The sequence below is a fragment of the Haliotis cracherodii genome, unplaced genomic scaffold (assembly GCF_022045235.1).
Source record: "Haliotis cracherodii isolate W230 unplaced genomic scaffold, xgHalCrac1.p SCAF_6, whole genome shotgun sequence".
NCBI lineage: Eukaryota > Metazoa > Mollusca > Gastropoda > Lepetellida > Haliotidae > Haliotis > Haliotis cracherodii.
In genome coordinates, this window is record NW_027266319.1 from 46751268 (window position 1) to 46777053 (window position 25786).

General features: G+C 39.7%; 1 protein-coding gene across 4 annotated transcripts in view; it reads left to right on the forward strand.

Moving 5' to 3' along the window:
• Positions 1–25786, forward strand: part of LOC139446728 (uncharacterized) — a 122382-nt gene that overhangs the window by 1552 nt on the left and 95044 nt on the right. For 3 of the 4 annotated variants that reach the window (XM_071228027.1, XM_071228024.1, XM_071228028.1), the window contains exons 2-5: positions 10135–10316; positions 13455–14022; positions 18774–19054; positions 22276–22404. In XM_071228027.1, coding sequence (XP_071084128.1) covers positions 10182–10316; positions 13455–14022; positions 18774–19054; positions 22276–22404 — 1113 coding nt within the window. In that variant the 5' untranslated portion in view covers positions 10135–10181. Of the gene's footprint in view, positions 1–3746; positions 3838–10134; positions 10317–13454; positions 14023–18773; positions 19055–22275; positions 22405–25786 lie in introns of all 4 variants that reach the window. The other variant, XM_071228025.1, reaches the window with a different exon arrangement.

Consider the following 25786-nt stretch of genomic DNA (forward strand, 5'->3'; position numbering starts at 1 on the left):
TCAAATCTAAGCCGGAAGCAATCACAACACAAACCCAGTTAACCAAACGGAACCGTACACAAGAGTGAGTGAGGTAGTTGGGTTTAACGCCGTCTTGAATAGTATTCCGTGTCAGCTTGATGTGGGGGGAAAGTCTGAAGTGATGCAGGTCTTAGACGTTCACCACTTTGGTGAAACCAACGAGCAAGGTTTTTGTGCTGACAACAAAATCGGAGTGAACCGAGATTCAAACACACTGTCATAGGTTTCTGGCGTGCCAAAGGGACACAACTCTGCATAGCGAATTGCAGCGTCTTCGGCGACTGGGCCAACCATGCCCCCTTAAACAACTGTAAGAAACTATTATACAACAAAGATGTTTTAGATGAGATATGTATTGCGGAACATTCCATGAAGAAACAGTGGCAATATTACACAATCACAAACTACAAAATACATGCACAATAAACGACAATTAAAAAACACAGGAACATTCAACATTCAAAGGAGGTACATTATAAGAATTTTATTTAAAAAACAAGTGTATTATAATGATATGGAAACAGTATGAGAATTGAGCAAAACTATGGTAATGTTGTACATACATGTACAAGTAATTTGTTTGTAATTGTTGATATGTTAACAGATCTTGGAAGTTGTTTCTGGATAACTGTTGGTAAACTTATTAAGAATCTGCTCCTTTTAATAGAGTGTACCAAATTCTTTATCATGATTGGGGATTATTTGTGATTCTCTGCCTAGGTTGTATTATGTAAGACAGTGGGTAATGTTGTTCATCTTCTAAGACATCACCTGTTTCACAGAGACGTTGTTCAAATGGGGTTGGTGTTTTTGTAATATCTATAATTGTTTCAATTTTTAGTTTGTGATTACTTAAACGAAGTTTTGAGAAAAGTGACCTATGGCCATTGTTTTTACAATATGTAAGATAATTCTCAATATTTATAGATAGCGTGACCAAACTGTATGTTCCTAACTTGCTGCTAGATAAATGGGAATCCATTAATGATTGCGTGAATTTTTACATTTGAACTGAAGTATATTCAGAGTGGATTCATTACATTTTTTGTGTTTACTATTTTAAAAGTTTGCTTTATTTAACCCAACCAACATTTTGACCAGAAATATTGATATTTGCTGCAAAAGCATGCTTTAGAATGACATTTGTAGTGTTATCTATATAGGATTTTTTTTATTGGTACTAATTGTGGGTATATATCAAGTTTTGCCTGACAGGCCCAGTTTTCTTGCCTGAGTTTTCTTTGTGCTGACCAATTAAAGACACTGTTTCTTTTATTGTGCTTTCCAAAGATAAGTACATTAATAACAACCAATTTGTACTTAACACAAATTCTCTCCTCCCGTAGCTTACACTTCCTTCCTCTGCACATAACATTATATTGCGGGGAGCTATTGATGCTCTGCAGCAATCTCTACTTGTACATTATACTCTCGACATTGATATACCCTCGCGACACGTTTCCGTGATATTGAGAAAGGCACTACGATAAACCAAACCGCTGACTTCTACAAGCAATAAATGTGAAATAAATTGTTAGAACACTCACCTTTTCACAATTTAATTACAAGGAACATCATTTTGTCCACAAATGCCTCCGTATCGGCTGCTGTACAATAGCGGCCTTTTCTACACAACTTGTAGTGACGTCTCGTTTCCCTTGTAAAGTTCATCAGGTCAAGCAATGGTTGGTTAGCACATGCCACAATGTCAAAGTTCTTTTGAATCGAAAGTAATGTTCCCAAGGCACTTCCAAACGTAACAAAATACAGATACTTCTGTACTTAATTATGAAATATGACTGTCACTTGAACACAAATTTTCAGATTATTTGCAGTTTACGATCATGATCATCACGAATGTCATTATTCTTCTTGGTGTCTGCAAGGTAGACAGTGACACGGACAGAAAAACACATCATGTTGGCGAAGAAAGGAGATGTCACAACAGTATTTTACCCAGTTCACAATTCCCATGCATGCACTGTCCCCACTTAGTGAACTCAAAATGTGGACATCGCCTCAGTTCATCTGGCTGAAACTTTCCGCACACACAACACTTGTTGTCAACATCATTGATAGATTCAGAATCTGATTGATCGTTGCTTGAGATAAAGAGCTTATCAATCCCAGATGGTTCAGGTTGTTGGGATGACAAAACAGTGGGACGTGTCGCTGATTTCCTTATACTGTCCTGCCTATCCTTGTCTCCTGTAGACTTGCTAGTCGTGTTATCTGTTTTCACTTTAGTTGTCTTTGACTTTGCAGTTGATTTTGATGCCTTGCTTCCTACGTTTGTTGACTGTTTGGACTGGTTGATCTAAGCCGTGACTTTACATGAAATATCTGGTTCAGTAATTGCTTGTCAACCAACGATCTTATGGATAGAACGTCTTGTCTTGAAATTTCTGATGCTTTTTCTGCCTGTTGATTGGCAAACATAGATGGCTTCAGGAATGACTTGTCAAATGGATAAATACCACATTTCCTGAAAGCACTGTGCAGGTTACTTGCAGACAGAAAAATCTCATATGCCTTACAGGCCAAAGAACAGACACCATATCTGTTAACTGTTCCAGAATTTTACCACTGCCATTTCCTACATTCTGAACTTAAAATCTCGGTGAAAGGCCCAAAGCACCCAACATCCATCAGCTGGAGTACATGGCTTGTGTGAGGTGGTAGGACAAACAGGATTATCCCGTAGTCAACAGCGTAATCTGTTAGATGAGGGGTGATGTGAGACCTGTGGCCGACATATAGCAGCAGAGTCACCTCCGACTTTGGCATACTTCACAAAATGGCCTGTCAACCATCGTTGAAATATTTCTGTATTGGACCATCCCGTCTCGCTAACAGTTCCACATGTTCCAACTGTCGAACCATCTAAGAGATCATCATGCATGCATGAACCAGGGAAAATGAAAAAAGGTGGAATCTTCTGATCCAATGCTTTGCCGCATCCCGAAACAGTAACTGTAGAGGGTTTCTCTGGGCAGATTTCTATTGGAACCTCGTCTGCAGATCCAACGATTTGCGGTGAAGAATGTGTGAGATTAATTCCCTTCTCATCAACCTTGTAGATCAGCTCTGGGCTTGATTTTAGGTCATACTTGTCAAGAACTGCTTCAAGTTGAGAAAAATACTTGTTAATGCTCTCCTCAGATGTGGCAGTGGCTCGTAATTGAGACAATCCCCTTGGTCGTCTATAATTTCGACTGGTTTCACTTGTGTTCAGCACTATTCTTGCTGCTCAAAGCAACACCTATTGGAGGATTGAAGTATGAGAATCTGTATATCATGACAAAGGTATACAATATAGAGCTGCAGTAAACTGACTTCTGCTTTTTTGTTGATTAATTAAAGTGTACTCAGTGTACTTTCTCGTAAACTGAGCCAGAAGTAGCAACCAGCTGTACGCATATTTTCTACCAATCTACCGGTGATTCTCGTGTTCTTGCTAAAGCAAATGAATGAAAACAATATGCAAATATCGTAATTACAACTGACAAAAGTTATATGTATACTGTTGGGCAGTTACCCTGTTCGAGGAGTGTATCCATCAGTATCCACATAAAGGAACAGTATCCCATACAGCTGAAGCTGTACAAAAATACTTGTTCGATGTCACATATCTTTGTAACAATATAATATTCTAAAATAGCTATTGCCTTTGGAGATGTTATAACCTGTCTCCATATCTCAACTGATATGTAAGTTTGTTTCAGGTGTTTCACAAAGGTGTCAAGTCTTATTGGTCAGCCGAGACAGCACAATTACTTTTCATGATGTCCATGGTTCTTTAAGATATCCACTTAGGTAGGTAATACTGAGCAATCAATCAACATGTTATCAGCTAATCCTTTGAGCAAAGTATGTTGTTTTTACATAGGCACTTAATGACCAGATATGGGTGTATTCCGTCTGCTTTAGTAACCTACATACAAGTATATTAACACTTACTTTTGACAAATCCTTTAAATGGGACTTATCAATCAACGTAATATCGGTTAATCCTTTGGTCAATGTTTTTTAGCTGCTCAACTGACCATTCCTCTCTTGCTGTGCTACCACATGCATATTACATGACATGTAATACATTCATCACATCTCACCTGGATTTATAACCCAGGGATTGACTTAGGCAGTGATTCCGCGATATTTTCGCATAGTTGTCATAGATATCGCATCAACATTCATTCAGCGCGATTGAAAATTGTGTACATCTTTCAATAGTTTTATCTGCATTGACACTCTCATTTTCACCTACAAACATCGAAAATGTCGTATTGAATAAGATTATCTACCAGTGATAATTCTAGGCTCAAAATTTCAAATACAATGAGGCATTTTAACATTGTGTTGTATGGGCGTACCTCAGGAATATTTCAAATTTTCACATGAAGGGCTCATGTCAGAAACTTCTTGGAGTGAACCCTGATCTACCGTACCTGAAAATATCAATGAAATACTTTCACCATTGTTTATTCAATCCTCAAAAGTTGTCAATCAAAACAGCGCTTTGCATACTCTCAACACTGCATGCCATGTCTTACTGTGAATAACTGATTCCTATATCACTGTGTGGAGCTTTGCATTACATATACATTGTACCTGATTTTATACCTGATTGTCAAATATTATTCAGTGATCTAAGACACAAATCATTAACCATATTTTTTTGTCACTTAAATCCTATCAGAAATCAAAGATGTACATGTATGTGCAAGAGGAAAAAGGCAATCATGGGTAAAGTTTCAAAACACAAGTAATTTTTGACATTTGTTTGATTTTGGAATGACAAAACCAAACCTAAGTGAATATACCTACAACTCTTTCACCATAAGACTATAGAAATTTCTGATCACAAACGATTGTATTTTAGAAGAGATTCGCCTTGACTTCAGATAAAATGGCACTGTTTTTCATGAATGTACCCTTTTGCATGAACGTCCACCGTGTGTGAATTACAAATTTTGAACTATTTCTAGTGGCCAAACAGCAAGTTGGAGATGCTACGATATGTTTGCTTCTGGATTTGTCCATATTTATTGAAAACTGTGACATAATCATTGAAATGCAACTCATAAACATGGATGACAAGAAGGGAGTAGTAATTGTTGTATTATATGCAATTAGCCTGAAAAATAAGGATTAGCTGTTTGGAGAATTTGAACTTAACTTCATTGTTGCATAAATAATACATACACGTATTTGCTGTATTCTAAACTACATAACTGTACAAACACAAATACACACACAGACGGATGTTGCAAGGTTATAGTATGAATCATCCAATCAAATACAGGTATTCTATGGGATTCCCCCTCACTGTGGCATCTGGTTGTGCGGGGTAATTAAAATAGCGCCGACTAGACAACAGAGAGTTGGGGTGTTGTTTCCCTTTAACCATGAACCATACTTTTCTCTATCAGAGTTACCTCCCCAATGTTTACTCCTGTAGCCTGACACGTCAATTATTCACTCTGTCAATGTTTCCCACATAGCGATATGCTATATGCCTGTCTTTGCCCCTCTCGACAGCCATACCTTGATGCATGGAAATGGGTCAATCTGCTGTATAGGGAAATAGGTCGGATAGACATATCATTGTACATATGCAGGATAAAGGTACTGTATCTTTTTCAAGTTTGGTTACATCCTTCCAACGATGACTTATCCTCATGCCCCCATGTATTTTTCTCAAACCTTTTACAAATAAGGCATGGCGACTGGCACCATGCAATGAATGTATGATTTAGTCCTACCATTTGATGCAAATGTGTACACAGTATTGGATGGCAATAGTAGCGTGTTAACGTTTTATCCATCATGGTGCACTAGACCATTTAACTGATATTGTATACTAACAAATTTGCAGATGTGGCCTGGAATACAAGTTTGTTTGTTTGTTTGTTTGTTGTTTAAAGCCGCACTCAGCTATATGACAGCGGTAGGTAAATAATTGAGTCTGGTCCAGACAATCCAGTAACTGACCTCCACGCAATTGGGATTCAATGACACGCATCAACCAGTCATGGAGCTTGGCCACTCCATCCCGTTAGTTGCCTCTTACATCAAGCATAGTCACCATAGACCTATTTACCCTGGATCTTCACGAGTCTAGAATACAAGTATAGAAGATAAGTTACATGGTCCTGTGGTCTAATGCTTGCTCTGTGCTGACGTCCATGCCTCCTGTCCCTTGCAGTGATATTGCTGAAATATTGCCAAGATCACATTTGATGCAAGTGGACAAACTAAACACTACATTTGAGATCCACCTCGCTTTCCTGCGACTGCCAAACACTTCACTCGAGATCCACCTCACCTTCCTGAAACTGCCAAATACTTCACTCGAGACCCACCTCGCTTTGCTGAGACTGCCAAACACTTCCTTCAAGATCCACCTCGCTTTCCTGAGACTGCCAAACACTTCACTCGAGATCCACCTCACCTTCCTGAAACTGCCAAATACTTCACTCGAGACCCACCTCGCTTTGCTGAGACTGCCAAACACTTCCTTCAAGATCCACCTCGCTTTCCTGAGACTGCCAAACACTTCACTCGAGATCCACCTCACCTTCCTGAGACTGCCAAATACTTCACTCGAGACCCACCTCGCTTTGCTGAGACTGCCAAACACTTCCTTCAAGATCCACCTCGCTTTCCTGAGACTGCCAAACACTTCACTCGAGATCCACCTCGCTTTCCTGAGACTGCCAAACACTTCACTCGAGATCCACCTCGCTTTCCTGAAACTGCCAAACACTTCCTTCAAGATCCACCTCGCTTACCTGAGACTGCCAAACACTTCACTCGAGATCCACCTTGCTTTCCTGAGATTGCCAAACACTTCACTCGAGATCCACCTCACTTACCTGAGACTGCCAAACACTTCACTCGAGATCCACCTCGCTTTCCTGAGACTGCCAAACACTTCACTCGAGATCCACCTCGCTTTCCTGAGACTGCCAAACACTTTTTAGGAAGTGGGATTTGGGGTCTGTCAAGAGACAAATAAAGTCTATTTGATACACAGATTCAACATTTAAGAAGAAATAATGGTGTACATAAAAAGAGCGGCAGGCACTCTCTTTCCTCGCTGCTGTCAAGACTATTTTGATCCATATTGACATGGACCAATATGTGTAAGGTCATTGAGTGAACATTCATAGTTTTCATCAGTGTGATTGCTTGGTGATGCCATGACGAACACTTGTAACCTACCAAACACTATACAGAAACCATGATCGTCTGCAAGTCAACTCTCCACTTTGATGTCCCGTCATGTGATGACAACTCTGCTCATTTGCTGTCAGTAGTTTCCAGGATACATGTAGGCTTTGAACATTTTTGGGCTACTAATATTGACTTCGGAATTTTTCTTTTAAAGAAACTTATTTTGATATGCTTTAAGAATGATTTAATCCCGTATTTATACTCTTTTAAGATAGCTGCAGACAAATAACTGTCTGTTATTAAGTTGAACATTAGGCATATGTTCATGCAAACACTGTTCTAGTTGTACTATTCTACTATGGACTATCTTCAAAACATGCCAAATGGCTCTGAAGAATTATTTATGTATATGTGCCAAAAAGGTCAAAGGTCAAAAGTCAAGGTCACAAAGATTTGTATGGTTACACTTTCTCAAATAGATGTAAATGCATTTATAATTAACACTTAGTATATACATTTTTTATGATTGGGTTGGTTGGTTTGTTGTTTAACGCCGCATTCAGCAATATTTCAGCTATATGACGGTGGCCTGTAAATAATCAAGTCTGGACCAGACAATCCAGGGATTAATATCATGACCATCAATCCATGCAATTGGGATCAACGACATGCATCAACGAAGTCAACGAGCCTGACCACCAGATGTGAGTTGCCTCTTATGACAAGCATAGTCGCCTTTAACAGCAAGCATGGATTGCTGAAGACCTATTCTACCACGGATCTTCACGGGTCCTTTATGATTGGGCCCTGATTTGAAAAGGTTTAGGAAAAAATTAGTTAAAGACCAAGGTTAGCAACTAAGCTTTCAGGTACATCGATATCCATTTTTGAGGCATGGGTAGCTCTACAGACATGACACTTTATGTTTTCATGTACCTTTTACAAATCCTACCACATAAAATGTTTTTAGAACATGTATCTTACCTTTTCTTATAATAAGTTTTCAAGAAAACTGCATGTTTTATTGCAGTGTCACATCTTGAGAGAACGGTCAATGATTATGCCCTGATTATGATATTTAAACTGATGCATGTGGGTAAGCAGGGATAAATATTGGTACTATTTGACAAGTTCTAGTCAGTTTGTATAATGTTAATATTATCCTGGTCTGATCGATGGTGTCGCCCAGTGAAGACAATCTCATGGATAATCAAGATCTCTATTGTAATAAGACAGGTTTTATTTCGTGAAGTGCATCAAATCATGTGAGCACCTTGATTAAAAAGCATGTGTAGCGACAACTTAGTGTCAACAGATATGTTCCAAATCTTTTCATGATTTTTATCAGAGTACACATGTGATTTGATGCACTTCTCTAAGTAAGACCCCCTTGATTACAATATTGTTATAGATCTTGATTATCAATCAGATCGTCTTCACTTGGGGACTCCATTTTATTTTAAGCAAATGCAAGTGATATGAGCATGATGAAAGGTTGAATCTGATTGGTCAAAAGGAGGGACAAAGAAGGGACATAACTCGTAATAGCCACTGGTAGCGCTACAATTGAGCCCAGAAATTCCAGCCTAGTTCGGCAAGGGTGGAAACTTAAATGTAACAGACATTTAATTCCCTTGCCTCGGTATGATGAGGTCTTCTGGATGGAATAGGATACATTTTCCCTGTTTGTTTGTTAAAAAGGCTTTGTTTTGCGTGTTTATGATGACTGTGAGCATGGTGCACTTTTATGTTGTAACTTAACAATCAACTGATTTGGTTTAATGGAATCATGATCATCCATTGCAAGGTGATTGTCTAAAGCAGATGAAATCAAATGATAATGGAGTGCAATTTTTTTGTATTAGAAATATTGGTACAACTATTGCAAAAATAGCTTGGTGATTGAAGAATTGACTTTCACTTTGTGTAACTTCATTGGAGTTTGAACCTTCATAGATTGAGAACCAAATTGTATAAATGCTGTAGCAATAACCTTCATACAATGTTGGGCCCTAACTGTATGAAGGTTCATACTCCAATGAACTCACACAAAGTGAATGTTAGTTCTTAGGATTTTTATATCACTAGTTTATACCTTGAAGGATGTACTCATAATTTCACTTAGTAAGCAAGGCTTTATGTTATCTCTGACAGAAATAGTGACATTTGGACCATTCGGGCATAGACAGTACACTCTCCCTGCTTTGGGAAGAACTGTGGATTATCCAGACAGGCTACTATGTCCCATAAGATCTCTGACATCACTGTTACTCAGTATCAAAAACACAGAAAATGCATCTTTATCTTTTGCAAGCCTTCGTCAGAAAATGATATAATTAAAGTTCGATAAAGGACCCTTCCGGAGTTTGTTGCCAAGAACCAATCCTCAGATCATGGAAAAGTGGGACACAAACATTACAAAATCCCTGCACTCAGCAAAAACATAGAACCTCCAGATCGTCATCTGTCCTCTTTGTGCACTTCGATTTTACCTGGCACGACCAACCACATAGGAGGCACAGGAAGCAGCTTTTCATCACCTGTAAGACATCGGGTAAAGATAGTAGCCACATCTCTGGGCTGGTGAGAACTTCCCACAGCTGCACTGGAACCGGAAGTGATGTCATCATGACAGAATGTGATGTCATCATTGTCTGGGCCAGGAAGTCCCTTCATGCTAAGCTTTAGTGAACAACATCAGAAAATATTTCATGTCCTAAACATTATTCTAAAGTCGGCCATATTATGTGATTTGGAATTTTGTTGATCTTATATTGGTCTAAACAGTGGGAATTGGTTATTTCAGATAGTTAGGTATCCCAAAATGTCTGAATTTGAGAGAATAACCTCCGAAGACTGACTTGTTTAAATAGGTGTATGCATTAGAAAAATGTAAGGATCAAATGTCACTGGGTTTCTTTCTCATGTTTACAGGTTGACAAAATGGGAAACAAAATGAAAACAACAGCCAAGACCTGAGAATGGGCACAGACCCACATCAACTCCTGAAGAAACTCTACCTAGACCCTTCCTCTCTGGAGTGGTCCGATCCACGGGAAGTAAAAGTACTTCGTGGCCAGGCTGGAAAACTAGGACTTCGTTTCAAGACAGTTCAGGTAGGCAGTCTTTAATAATTGTGTTTGAAATTGCCGTTTGTTTAACCTTCCCAACAATAAAGTTCTTTGATGAGGCTTTACACACAAAAGGGATTCTGTAAAACAGCCATCAGATAAATGCAACCTGCATACAACATCTCAGAATAGTGAGGTGGTCATAAAAAGAGCTGTCATATGGTGGTGTTTTCATCGAGTTCAAGAGTTAGCTCACCTGAACAGAGTTCATCTGTTCACCTGAGTACTTTCACATTGTCCTCATCTCCCCAGAAACCACTAAAATGGCCACAATGGCAGCCATAGTCAAAATGTTATATTTGGACATACATATTTCATCAATCAATATGACTTCCATCATGACTTCTACTTTCTCCCCAACAATTTTGCTGTGCAGATTTATTGCTTTTTGAAAATTTTATTGGGTACTACTTCGCTGTGGTAAACCTTGGTATGAAGATACATATGAACCCACTTGACACAGAAATTTTCTGATTTTTTAAAGATTTATGGCTGTTTCTTCTCAAACATAGCTTCATTTGCCTTGTTAGAACAACTGTGAGACCATTTCTTTTATTAGGGTTTAATTGATGAGTCCCATGAGGCATTGCAGTTTAACAATGAAAATACATTTCTGCTGTTGTTTGGGTAAATATATATATAAGTCTGTGGCAGTGAACTGGAATGGATTACTAGGCAACCAGCATCTGTTCCTTGGTTTCTGGTCACTAACTGTAGATTGACTCATAAGATTCCTGTATTTTGGTTTCCAAGTTTCAAAAGCATGTCCCGATATGTGTTCACATGGTTACTAGATAAGCTTAATCCAGGGAAGTCAGTACATGGTTACTAGATAAGGTTAATCTAGGGGAGTCAGTACATGGTTACTAGATAAGGTTAATCTAGGGAAGTCAGTACATGGTTACTAGATAAGGTTAATCGAGGGAAGTCGGTACATGTGTACACATGGTTACTACTTAAGCTTAATCCAGGGAAGTCAGTACATGGTTACTAGTTAAGCTTAATCCAGGGAAGTCAGTACATGTGTACACATGGTTACTAGTTAAGCTTAATCCAGGGAAGACAGTACATGGTTACTAGTTAAGCTTAATCCAGGGAAGTCAGTACATGGTTACTAGTTAAGCTTAATCCAGGGAAGTCATTACATGGTTACTAGTTAAGCTTAATCCAGGGAAGTCAGTACATGGTTACTAGTTAAGCTTAATCCAGGGAAGTCAGTACATGGTTACTAGATAAGGTTAATCTAGGGAAGTCGGTACATGTGTACACATGGTTACTACTTAAGCTTAATCCAGGGAAGTCAGTACATGGTTACTAGATAAGGTTAATCTAGGGAAGTCGGTACAGGTGTACACATGGTTACTAGATAAGCTTAATCCAGGGAAGTCAGTACATTGTTACTAGATAAGGTTAATCTAGGGAAGTCAGTACATGTGTACACATGGTTCCTAGATAAGCTTAATCCAGGGAAGTCAGTACATGGTTACTAGATAAGGTTAATCTAGGGAAGTCGGTACATGTGTACACATGGTCACTAGTTAAGCTTAATCCAGGGAAGTCAGTACATGGTTACTAGATAAGGTTAATCTAGGGAAGTCGGTACATTTGTACACATGGTTACCAGTTAAGCTTAATCCAGGGAAGTCAGTACATGGTTACTAGATAAGGTTAATCTAGGGAAGTCCGTACCTGTGTTCACATGGTTACCAGTTAAGCTTAATCCAGGGAAGTCAGTACATGGTTACTAGATAAGGTTAATCTAGGGAAGTTGGTACATGTGTACACATGGTTACTAGTTAAACTTAATCCAGGGAAGTCAGTACATGGTTACTAGATAAGGTTAATCTAGGGAAGTCGGTACATGTGTACACATGGTTACCAGTTAAGCTTAATCCAGGGAAGTCAGTACATGGTTACTAGTTAAGCTTAATCCAGGGAAGTCAGTACATTGTTACTAGATAAGGTTAATCTAGGGAAGTCAGTACATGGTTACTAGATAAGGTTAATCTAGGGAAGTCGGTACATGGCTACTAGATAAGCTTTATCCAGGGAAGTCAGTACCTAAGTACACATGATTACTAGATAAGCTTAATCCAGGGAAGTCAGTACATGGTTACTAGTTAAGCTTAATCCAGGGATGTCAGTACATGGTTACTAGATAAGGTTAAGCTAGGGAAGTCAGTATATGGTTACTAGATAAACTTAATCCAGGGAAGTCAGTACATGGTTTCTAGATAAGGTTAATCTAGGGAAGTCAGTACAGGGTTACTAGATAAGCTTAATCCAGGGAAGTCAGTACATGGTTACTAGATAAGGTTAATCTAGGGAAGTCAGTACATGTGTACACATGGTTACCAGTTAAGCTTAATCCAGGGAAGTCATTACATGGTTACTAGTTAAGCTTAATCCAGGGAAGTCAGTACATGGTTTCTAGATAAGGTTAATCTAGGGAAGCCTGTACATGTGTACACATGGTTACCAGTTAAGCTTAATCCAGGGAAGTCATTACATGGTTACTAGTTAAGCTTAATCCAGGGAAGTCAGTACATGGTTACTAGATAAGGTTAATCTAGGGAAGTCAGTACATGGTTACTAGATAAGGTTAATCTAGGGAAGTCAGTACATGTGTACACATGGTTACTAGTTAAGCTTAATCCAGGGAAGTCAGTACATGGTTACTAGATAAGGTTAATCTAGGGAAGTCGGTACATGTGTACACAAGGTTACCAGTTAAGCTTAATCCAGGGAAGTCAGTACATGGTTACTAGATAAGGTTAATCTAGGGAAGTCCGTACCTGTGTTCACATGGTTACCAGTTAAGCTTAATCCAGGGAAGTCAGTACATGGTTACTAGATAAGGTTAATCTAGGGAAGTCGGTACATGTGTTCACATGGTTACTAGTTAAACTTAATCCAGGGAAGTCAGTACATGGTTACTAGATAAGGTTAATCTAGGGAAGTCCGTACCTGTGTTCACATGGTTACTAGTTAAGGTTATTCCTGGGAAGTCAGTCTGGGTTGTTGTATGTTCACCGGTTTTGGGATGGGAAGGAGATCAGTAGGACTCCCAATGATTTGAGTGTAGAGAAGAAATTTGCTGTATAGAGGTACATTCTGTTGCAGAGTGCATCACGAGACACCAGCAACACTGTGGTGGTCGTGGTGAGAGAAACCTGTGTTGTGCAAGTTGGAGAGTTGAAGAATCTTGATAGGATTCAGAAGATTAATGGTATCGACCTTACCAACAAGAAAGAGGATGAAGTTGATGCAATATTTCAGGACAAAAAGCAGTCTGTGTTTAATCTGAAAGTCCAGAGTGAGGTTTCTTCAAAGTGGGAAGCAGTGTGCACACTGAGTAAGTGTGGCTCTGGTGACAGTAACAGTGAATGTATGGATAGTGGCTCATATCAACCAGGCTTTGCAGGATCCAAACCAAAGAGGATGTTATCATCAAGTTCTGGGCAAGCATCAACTTGTTCAGTGGAACGCCCACCCACAAAGAGAATAGTGAAGAGCAAGAGTACTGACACAGACAAGAGCTGGGGACATCATGGTGATGAGTCCTGTTCTCCAGGAGTGACCCACCCTCTGGCCCCAACTCATAACCTGCTGGATGCTGCCCACATCCCAGATGTACAGGAGTATGCCAGGACTATGTCTTTGCCTGATCGTGTGTCACTGGCTAAAATAGGTACGTGATTTTGTTGGGCGACACTTTTTTAGCTCACCTGACTGAAAGTCAAGTGCAGTATCGCTGTGGCTTGTTAGTCTGTCGTCTTCTGGTGAGTCACGCATTGTCAATCATCAACACTTTTTCCTCAGATACCACTGGATCAATGAAGTCAAACTTCTCATACTTGTTCCCACCAATGATGACAACCCAATTTGTTCAACATGGTCCTGTCTAACTTCCAATATGGCTGCCACAGCAACTATATTGAAAAACCTGTTTAAGGCCTTTTTTGTTCCAAATGTTATGAAAATTGATACATCTACAGTAAGTAGTGGGGCTCAACATGTATATTCAGTGTTAGAAATTGCCACTGTAGTCCCTGCCAAACTGTGCAATAGTTAATAGTGAAGGTAATATAAGGACTAGTAGAAATTTGACATTTTTAGGGCTCCGAGCCGAAAGGCTGGAAGCCCTATTGTAATTGGCTGATTTATCTATTATTATTATTCCGCCGATTTTTGTACCAGAGCTAGCAAAGTAACCACTGGCTTGATTTAGTTGAAATTTTGTATGTGCATGAAGACGGTCGAGTTCTAGAAAAGAAAAAAATCCCAAGGCCGTAGGCCCAAAGACCAAGGGCAGATAACTGAACAACAAGTACCGTATTTTCTTGAGTATAGTGCACACTTTTTTTTAAAAAAACACAGCTGTGTGGAAGGGGGTGCGCATTATACACGAATTATGAGTTTGGATGTTTTTTTCCCCCCATGGTAAGACAGTACCGTGAGCATGAAACACCGGAAATACCATGTCAACAAATCCATACTGAAGTACGCAAAATAATCATATAATTAGACTGTCTGGCTATAAAAAGTGTTCTTTGTATATCTGGACTTATGTTTGTAACTTATTTCATTAATTTTATTCAAAATTCCTATTAATATTGTTTTTATTAATTTCGGCGAAATCGTGTGCGAAGCGATCGTAAGATTGCACAACTCACCGTTATTAACAGCAACCACGGTCAGAATACTGCTATTGACGCCTTGAAACGAACTTTAGTTGACAGAGAATGGATACATATATCATAAATGACATACTTTGACTCGTTAAAAGTCAGATTTGTTTTTGTTTGACGATTCTATGTCAACACTCGCGATCCCGCGATCACGAGCGCATGAGCCTTAACGGTGACTGGTCAGACTGGTTCCATGTAAAAAATAATACCCGGGAATAGCGATCAGCTGCTTCGCTTAGGGTTAATATTATTTTAAATATGTTTAGTAAAGGCTGCATTTAATTAGGAAAATAATGGAATATATTATTCCTGATAAAAAAAATAGTTTCAGATACAATTTTTGCCGATCCTTGCACTAAAAATCCTATAAAGTTATATCATTGGGTGTGTCTTGACCGAATCACCGGTCGATTCCAAGGAAACGTGTGTACAGCTAATTGCTGTTTCCGGCTTAGTTTACGAGAAAATACACAAGGTAATCTTAATCCCTGGATATAACACAATGCCTAGCAGAACAATAAATACTCTTTAAACGGTAAATAAACATGTCCGGTGATTTTTTATCTCAAATTTCGAATTTGTACTGACGAAGTTTCTCATCACCCGTTCGTTTGCCGGACTTCGCTGAAAGGGTTCGGTGTAATTTTTTTCTGCGCATAATATTCAAATTTTGAACCCGCTAGAGGGGGGTGCGCATTATACATGGGTGCGCACTATACTCAAGAAAATACGGTATTTTTTTAAAGCTTTATTTTTGCCCTTTTGTTTCGCAACCGTATGTCTGATTACTTTCAAATTTTGCATGCATCTGCTGCTTTAGGTGCTTGACATTATTTGTTCTTTGACTTTGGTCATTGGTTACTTGGTTTGGCAGCCATATTGGATTCAAGGTTTTCACAAGTGTTTTGGAGTACCTGTCTTCAAATCCCTACTCATCTGAATCCCCTGCATGAAATGCATTCAAACTTTCTGAGCATTGTCTCCATATACAACACAACAAATTGTCTTAACCGATTTTGGATATCATTTTTAGTTGCCGCTATATTGGATTTTGATTTTGATGATTTTTTTCACCAAAATACTGAATAAATAACTCAGAAAACCTAGGATTAACTCCCTTTCACTATCAAGTGTCTTCTGCATTATGTATACTACCCTTGAAGATGAGGGTTAGAATTGGTCTTCAGCAACCCATGCTTGTCTTAAGAGGCGATTATCGGGATTCAAACATTGTCTGGGTGGTAAAAGGGTTTGGAACATTCTGGTTAACTCTGGCAGATGCTAATTTTGTAGCGGTGATGTCCTGCAAACGGTGACTATCTTTTGATGGAGTTGATACGGGCAAACCCTTTGAGGATTCGACCATGAGGATTCGGGGTCGGAAATGGGTTAAGAACTCACTTGGACCCATGTGGTGATGTCTCACAAGCGGTTCCCTACGTTTGACGGCGTTGGTACAAGCAAACCATATGCGGCCTCGAACATGGCCGGCGTCTGAAATGGGTTTTGAACATCCCGAAACTTTCTGGGACGCATCAATGTCGTAGCGGTGATGTCTCGCAAGCGTTTCCTTACTTTTGACGGCGTCTGTACAACCAAACCATTTGGGGATTCGAACATGGACAAGGTCGGAAACAGGTTCAGCATTTTATCTAAGCAATGCGACAGAACGCTGATCCGTTTGACTGAAGCTCAAATGACAGAGAATGTACAGCCTGTTAAAGAGTCACCAAGCCGAAAGGCTGAAGAGCCCTTGTGTTATCGTTCGATTCAATATTAATATTATTCCGCCGATTTTTGTACCAGAGCTAGCAGAATAACCACTGGCTGGATTATGTTCAAATTTTGTATGTGTATGAAGACTGTTGAATACTGGATTCCGCCTAAATCCCAAGGCCGTAGCCCTCATGGCCAAGGGCAGATAACTGAAAAACAAGTATTTTTTTAAGATGTATTTCGCCCTATTGCTCTGCAACTGCTAGTCCGATTACTTTCAAACCTTGCATGTATCTGCTGCTTCAGTTCCTTGACATTTTTTGTACTTTGACTTTGGTCATTGGTCACGTAGTTTGGCAGCCATATTGGATTCAAGGTTTTCACTGGGTATTTTGGGTATATGTCTTCAAATCCAATCTCCTCTGAACCCAGTACATGAAACGATTTCAAACTATCTGAGAATTGTCTCCATACATAACACATCAAACTCTGTTAGCCTTTTTTTGATATCTTTCTTAGTGACGGCCCTATTGGATTTTGATTTTGATGATTTTTTTCTCTGAAATTTTACTTTAAAGATCATATCTTGTAAGGGTCTTCACTGAAACTATTGAAAGTTGACACAAAGTTATTTGGACATATGAACCTTATCTTTTGTTCTTGGTTGCATGCTAAAAGTAACACCGCTTGCAGGTAATATTTGATTAATATTTGGGACACCCCTGGAACATGCCAAATTTCATAGCTGCGATTTCCGGTGACTATTTTTTGACGGAGTTGGTACATGCAAACCCTTTGAGGATTCGAACATGTTCAACGTCGAAAAAGGGTTAAGAACAGACTTGGACACCCCTGCACACTACAATTTCGTAGCAGCGATACCCTGCAAATGGTGCCTACATTTGACGGATTTGGTACAAGGAATACCCTTTGAGGATTCGAACATGGACGTTTGTGCACAGTGTTACTTGGAGCCCGTCATTGCTGCTTGCAGCCTTAATTTCTATATGTTATCCTTATAAGGATTGGTGGACTAAAACTGTTAGTTTCTTCAGCAGAAATTCCATGTATTGCAATATTTTTAATTTTGATCTTTATTTGACTTTGTTGCTAAATTCTGTTAATTGCATTTTCTCTCATTGTAAACATTATCTCCTCAAGAACCACTGAATCAATGAAGAGGAAATTTCATGTGCATTTTCCCACCAGCAATGACAAATGAATTACTCAGCAATTGTAAAGTATGTACAGTATTTGGCACAGGTGTAGTTAGTAGTGGGTTTGTTTTTCAGTATTTAAAATGTTGACAGTGTTTGACCATTATTGTCTCAAAATGCATATTTCCCCTTATAAACTTCTTCTCCCCTTAAATTGCCTGTCTGAGTGAGTTGTACTTTGTTTCTCCTGATCAATGATGACATATTTTTTTTAATTTGTTTATTTTTAGTGTTAATTATTAGTGTGTATGCATAAAGTATCATTGGTCTTTGGAACAGTTGACCACATATCCAGGTGAAATGAATTTCATATATCACCTACATCATTTAGTACCAAGGAATGCAAATTACCAACTTAGGAAGTTCTACTAGGGAGAAAACTGATATTTAATATTTTTTTCAATTCTCTACTAGTTGTTTTCTTTGAAAATAACCCATGTTTTGTATGTTAATTAGATATTTAATATCATGTCAAGTAATTTTTATATTCAAATCACATATTCATTAATGGAAAATTAAGTATCAAACTGAATTTTTTTTCAACTTATAATTTGAATATCAATATTTATGGGCATTACCCAGTGCCACTGGAAGTAAGATAAATGTAACTTTTAATGACTTAGAATACTCCATTAGGCTGAGGGCAGGTTGTACCTGGAATTTAAGGAGGGTTTATACTCTTTTGTTTTAGACCTGACAGATGTGAATATGTATAATTGGTTTCACTTTTGTTTCTTTTGTGAGATAATGGTTTCCTAATGATTTGGGTCCTGAATTTAGGACACCCCAAATAATATTTCTTGGGGTAATGTTCACAGGCATAGAAATTGATGATGGGGAGAGAATCCATTCTCTGCCTGTGGTAAATGGGAGCAGGCCATCAGCGAGGCATGGATGTGACAATGGAACTGGGGCAGTGAAGCTTAGCGTACGTCGCTGTAAAAACAAAAGCTGCAATGTGACTATGAATTTGTGTCTGTGGCATTCGCTGATCTTCAAGGTTCCCCAGTTTGTCATATGGGATCCCATGTCAAAGACCATCACTCTCAACAGGGGAACTAATGCATCATTTGGCATAACTAAGAAGGTGAAAATACAAGTGAGTAGACTATGTTGGGGAGCCACCATTTTCACTGTAGATTACTCATGTTTATGATGTGATAGCTTTCAATTGTGTTTGCAGTGCATATTATGGCACTTACATGCTCCACATGACACACCCTGAATGTTGCTCCACATGACGTACCTGGAATGTTGCTCCACATGACATACCCTGCATGTTCTTTCACATGACAGACCCTGAATGTTGCTCCACATGACGTACCTGGAATGTTGCTCCACATGACATACCCTGCATGTTCTTTCACATGACAGACCCTGAATGTTGCTCCACATGACGTACCTGGAATGTTGCTCCACATGACATACCCTGCATGTTCTTTCACATGACAGACCCTGAATGTTGCTCCACATGACGTACCTGGAATGTTGCTCCACATGACATACCCTGAATGTTCTTCCACATGACACACCCTGAATATTGCTCCACATGACATACCCTGAATGTTCATCCACATGACACACCCTGAATGTTCTTCCACATGACACACCCTGAATGTTCCTCCACATGACACACCCTGAATGTTGCTCCACATGACACACCCTGAATGTTCTTCCACATGACACACCCTGAATGTTCTTCCACATGACACACCCAGAATGTTGCTCCACATGACATACCCTGAATGTTTTTCCACATGACACACCCTGAATGTTGCTCCACATGACATACCCTGAATGTTCTTCCACATGACACACCCTGAATGTTCTTCCACATGACATACCCTGAATGTTGTTCACATGACATACCCTGAATGTTCTTCCACATGACACACCCTGAATGTTCTTCCACATGACATACCCTGAATGTTGTTCACATGACACACCCTGAATGTTGTTCCACATGACATACCCTGAATGTTCTTCCACATGACACACCCTGAATGTTGCTCACATGACACACCCTGAATGTTGTTCCACATGACATACCCTGAATGTTCTTCCACATGACATACCCTGAATATTGCTCCACATGACATACCCTGAATGTTCTTCCACATGACATACCCTGAATGTTGCTCCACATGACATACCCTGAATGTTGCACCACTTATGAGTTTTGACGATACACATTGAAACCGATACGATACGTATAGCGATATTTGCTTTACGATTAGATTCGATTCGATATGTATCACGATACACAATTTACTGCTGAACATGCCTGTTTTTAAGAAAATAAAATCTTTAAACTAAATTCTGCAGTTTCGTTTTGTGTAATCCATGTAATTTTGTTCTAAATTCAAGAAGTTAGATGAAAGAAATATCTCAAAAACTTTTTATTTGAAACTTTTAATTAGGAAAATACAAAATAAAAATCAATTTGGCACACAGTGTAATTTCTAATTTGGCACACATATTAAAATAAATATTTCTTGGCCATTAAACCATGATTGGGTAAAACACAAATAATTTCCATCACACTGAATTTATGTACACTTTTTATACTGAGAGTTTTACACCAGTGTACACAGACATGATTGTATTGTTGTTCGGTGTCTATTTGCACATAACGCTTCTCATTGCATAATTAACTGTTTATCGCTGAATGGAGTTCTAATAATCAGTAATCTGGTTGAAAACATCCGCGGCAAGTCCCGGAAATACGATTGTTCTACTAGTTAACTTTTCACACTATACATCCTTTGATCTTAGAAGCGCCTGCATGCAATAAAAGAGAACTACGAGCGAAGTTCATATTCTAAATTAGTGGGCAATCCAATTTGAGGCGACACTGTCAATTTGAGGCGATTCCTTTTGATTCGGATCAAGTAACCGTATCAATCCAATTAATCTGGCTTGAATGTGTATCTATATTTGTATGAATGTGTATGAATGCACACATGTAATAAATTCTAGTGCTGGTCAAAACTCTCGTTTTCCGTATTTTAAGCAACATGACCAATCAATTTTCATGTTAGCATGGTTAGTAGAGTACTTTCACATTGAATGTGACAGTTAAGGCTTGTAAACAATAACAAACGGCGAAAACATAATGGATATATTTTTTACACTATGAACCGTAAACAACTTGTATCATTGCAATGTGCGAGACAAGGCGAAGATCGTGAGATTGGCCGAGCGCGCTCCCCCGCCTCCGCCTCGGTTAAACGGCTCATCGTCTATAACCAATCATTTGGACCCCATTGGTAGCGTTGTAGCGAGGGACTACTGTATGAGTAAATATTTTGTTTCAGAACAGATTAATTTATTCAATGAAATGTATCGTTATTGTATCGATACATAGAAACCATATCGATATATCGTATAGGATACCTAGAGATCGTGATTCGAAAACATATCGATTAATCGTCACAACTCTACACCACATGACATACCCTGAATGTTGCTCCACATGACACACCCTGAATGTTACTCCACATGAAATACCCTGAATATTGCTCCACATAACACACCCTGAATGTTCTTCCACATGACATACCCTGAATGTTCTTCCACATGACATACCCTGAATGTTGCTCACATGACATACCCTGAATGTTCTTTCACATGACATACCCTGAATGTTCTTCTACATGACATACCCTGAAAGTTGCTCACATGACATACCCTGAAAGTTGCTCCACATGACATACCCTGAATGTTTCACCACATGACATACCCTGAATGTTCTTCCACATGACACACCCAGAATGATGCTTAACATGACACACCCTGAATGTTTTTCCACATGACATACCCTGAATATTGCTCCACATGACACACCCTGAATGTTGCTCCACATGACACAACCTGAACGTTGCTCCACATGACACACCCTGAATTTTCTTTCACATGACACACACTGTATGTTCTTCCACATGACACACCGTGAATGTTGCACCTCATGACATACCCTGAATGTTCATCCACATAACACACCTTGAATGTTGCGCCTCATGACATACCCTGAATGTTCATCCACATGACACATCCTGAATGTTGCACCTCATGACATACCCTGAATGTTCTATATACATAATTGGTCTGAAGTAATATATGCACGTCCTAGGCGTTGACTGATATGTATCGGCTTGTCCATGTGGGTGATTTGGTTGGTAGAGTGTCATTGTGACCTGATTATGTGGGTTGGCCTGGCCCAGATTTGACTGCCATGATGTTGTTTATATATTCAGCTTTGAACAACATTCCCCCACTCATTCCTTTTATATAATATGTCATGTATTTTGCATTGTCCAGGAAGCGACATCACAGATATATACCCTTGTGGAGGCCATAGAACCAGGGTCAGTAGCTGCATCACATGACCTGTTTGTTGGAGATTGGATACAATCCATCAACCGCCACCCTCTGCAGAGGCGGGATGAGGTAACAGCAAGCATGGACAGTTCCATCGTTGCAATTGGAGCTGGTTTAAGTTTTTCTCTCATTTTGAATATGGGTGGTCATTGAACATACAGGAACATAAAATTGTAATTCCTATTCAACATGAGAAATATATTTTATTCAGGTGTCCCTCTTTTCCAAAAGTGAATTTTGTGTGTGATTTGATTAATTTAACTGCAAAGTGAGTTTCTAAGGTGATGGTCTTTGATTATGAAAGGGTTATAACTGAATGAAGTAGTCATAATATGTCAAATACAGCCATGTGTTTCTGCTTGAGGCTTTTATTGTGTTGGTAAAAATCCACCTAATATCAGGCTATTGATAAATATCAAAGCTGGTGATGTTATGTGTTTGGTTTTACAAGGGTGAGCTGGACTGCCGTGTTGTTGATGGTTCCCCATGTGTCTGTACAGTCCAGGTCTGTTGTTGATTGTTCGCCATGTGTCTGTACAGGCCAGGTCTGTTGTTGATGGTTCCCCATGTGTCTGTACAGTCCAGGTCTGTTGTTGATTGTTCGCCATGTGTCTGTACAGGCCAGGTCTGTTGTTGATTGTTCCCCATGTGTCTGTACAGTCCAGGTCTGTTGTTGATGGTTCCCCATGTGTCTGTACAGTCCAGGTCTGTTGTTGATTGTTCGCCATGTGTCTGTACAGTCCAGGTCTGTTGTTGATTGTTCCCCATGTGTCTGTACAGTCCAGGTCTGTTGTTGATGGTTCCCCATGTGTCTGTACAGTCCAGGTCTGTTGTTGATGGTTCGCCATGTGTCTGTACAGTCCAGGTATGTTGTTGATTGTTCCCCATGTGTCTGTACAGGCCAGGTCTGTTGTTGATGGTTCCCCATGTGTCTGTACAGTCCAGGTCTGTTGTTGATGGTTCCCCATGTGTCTGTACAGTCCAGGTCTGTTGTTGATGGTTCCCCATGTGTCTGTACAGTCCAGGTCTGTTGTTGATTGTTCCCCATGTGTCTGTACAGTCCAGGTCTGTTGTTGATGGTTCCCCATGTGTCTGTACAGTCCAGGTCTGTTGTTGATGGTTCCCCATGTGTCTGTACAGTCCAGGTCTGTTGTTGATGGTTCCCCATGTGTCTGTACAGTCCAGGTCTGTTGTTGATTGTTCCCCATGTGTCTGTACAGTCCAGGTCTGTTGTTGATGGTTCGCCATGTGTCTGTACAGGCCAGGTCTGTTGTTGATGGTTCCCCATGTGTCTGTACAGTCCAGGTATGTTGTTGATGGTTCCCCATGTGTCTGTACAGGCCAGGTCTGTTGTTGATGGTTCCCCATGTGTCTGTACAGTCCAGGTCTGTTGTTGATGGTTCCCCATGTGTCAGTACAGTCCAGGTCTGTTGTTGATGGTTCCCCATGTGTCTGTACAGCCCAGGTCTGTTGTTGATGGTTCCCCATGTGTCTGTACAGTCCAGGTATGTTGTTGATGGTTCCCCATGTGTCTGTACAGTCCAGGTCTGTTGTTGATGGTTCCCCATGTGTCTGTACAGTCCAGGTCTGTTGTTGATGGTTCCCCATGTGTCAGTACAGTCCAGGTCTGTTGTTGATGGTTCCCCATGTGTCTGTACAGCCCAGGTCTGTTGTTGATTGTTCGCCATGTGTCTGTACAGCCCAGGTCTGTTGTTGATGGTTCCCCATGTGTCTGTACAGTCCAGGTCTGTTGTTGATTGTTCGCCATGTGTCTGTACAGCCCAGGTCTGTTGTTGATGGTTCCCCATGTGTCTGTACAGTCCAGGTCTGTTGTTGATGGTTCCCCATGTGTCTGTACAGTCCAGGTATGTTGTTGATGGTTCCCCATGTGTCTGTACAGTCCAGGTCTGTTGTTGATGGTTCCCCATGTGTCTGTACAGTCCAGGTATGTTGTTGATGGTTCCCCATGTGTCTGTACAGTCCAGGTCTGTTGTTGATTGTTCGCCATGTGTCTGTAATGTCCAGGTCTGTTGTTGATGGTTCCCCATGTGTCTGTACAGTCCAGGTCTGTTGTTGATGGTTCCCCATGTGTCTGTACAGTCCAGGTATGTTGTTGATGGTTCCCCATGTGTCTGTACAGTCCAGGTCTGTTGTTGATTGTTCGCCATGTGTCTGTACAGTCCAGGTCTGTTGTTGATGGTTCCCCATGTGTCTGTACAGTCCAGGTCTGTTGTTGATGGTTCCCCATGTGTCTGTACAGTCCAGGTCTGTTGTTGATGGTTCCCCATGTGTCTGTACAGTCCAGGTATGTTGTTGATTGTTCCCCATGTGTCTGTACAGTCCAGGTCTGTTGTTGATGGTTCCCCATGTGTCTGTACTGCCAGGTCTGTTGTTGATTGTTCGCCATGTGTCTGTACAGTCCAGGTATGTTGTTGATGGTTCCCCATGTGTCTGTACAGTCCAGGTATGTTGTTGATGGTTCCCCATGTGTCTGCACAGACCATTTGTACAAAGAGAGATGCTAACCATTATCATTTGGCCAGAAACATTATGAAATTTTAATCCAAATTCTGCAAGTACACAATTAGATGAAATATTTTAGGTAACAATTTCTACACATATTATATAGCTAATATTTGTTGATAATTTGTTGATTGTTATTTCAGGCAAGTGTAGTATTTCAACAAATTGGTTATTAGCGCAACATCACATCATTTGATGCCTTAACCGCCAGTTGCAGCCTTTCAGCACCCAAACATGCCAAATCGGCTTCCAAACTTTATGTTCTAACATTACATTCCTCTGCCACATACAATTATGGATAAGGGGTCATGTGGCCCTCTGCCTCTCAGCTGGTGATTGCGGTTAATTCTCAGGTCCAAGGCAGCATAACATAATGAAATCTCCTAAATACACAATACTTTTTTTTCCGTTTGTTGGCTTGAGTAAATATATCACTATAACAAATGTACGTATTAAAACAATTGAAATATAACAAAACAGATCTCACTTCTAAATTATGTCTATGTATTATGTACATTACGATAAATACAGTTTCTTCAGCAAAAACAATGGCATATAAATAAATGCGTATCGAAGGAATTGTGCCCCGGCTCAGAATAGTCAGATTTAGCAGGCAACACGTAATTGCTTTGGTGCAGCAGCATATATATATATATATATGTGGCTATAGGGGCATGATCTCATGTCAGGTCAAAATCAGGGCCAAATATCACAATAAATCAAAATCATTCAAATACATTTAGAAGCTGACTACAAACTACTTGCGTACCATATTGCAGTTCATTAGTGGTGAATATGTGTTATTGCTGCATATTGTACATATGGCTGCTACGGAACATCGCAGGACAACAGGTATGTGGGCTACAAATTTGATAATAATGAAACTGCATAATAAGAATATATCCAGTCAAAGTGCATATCCTAATCA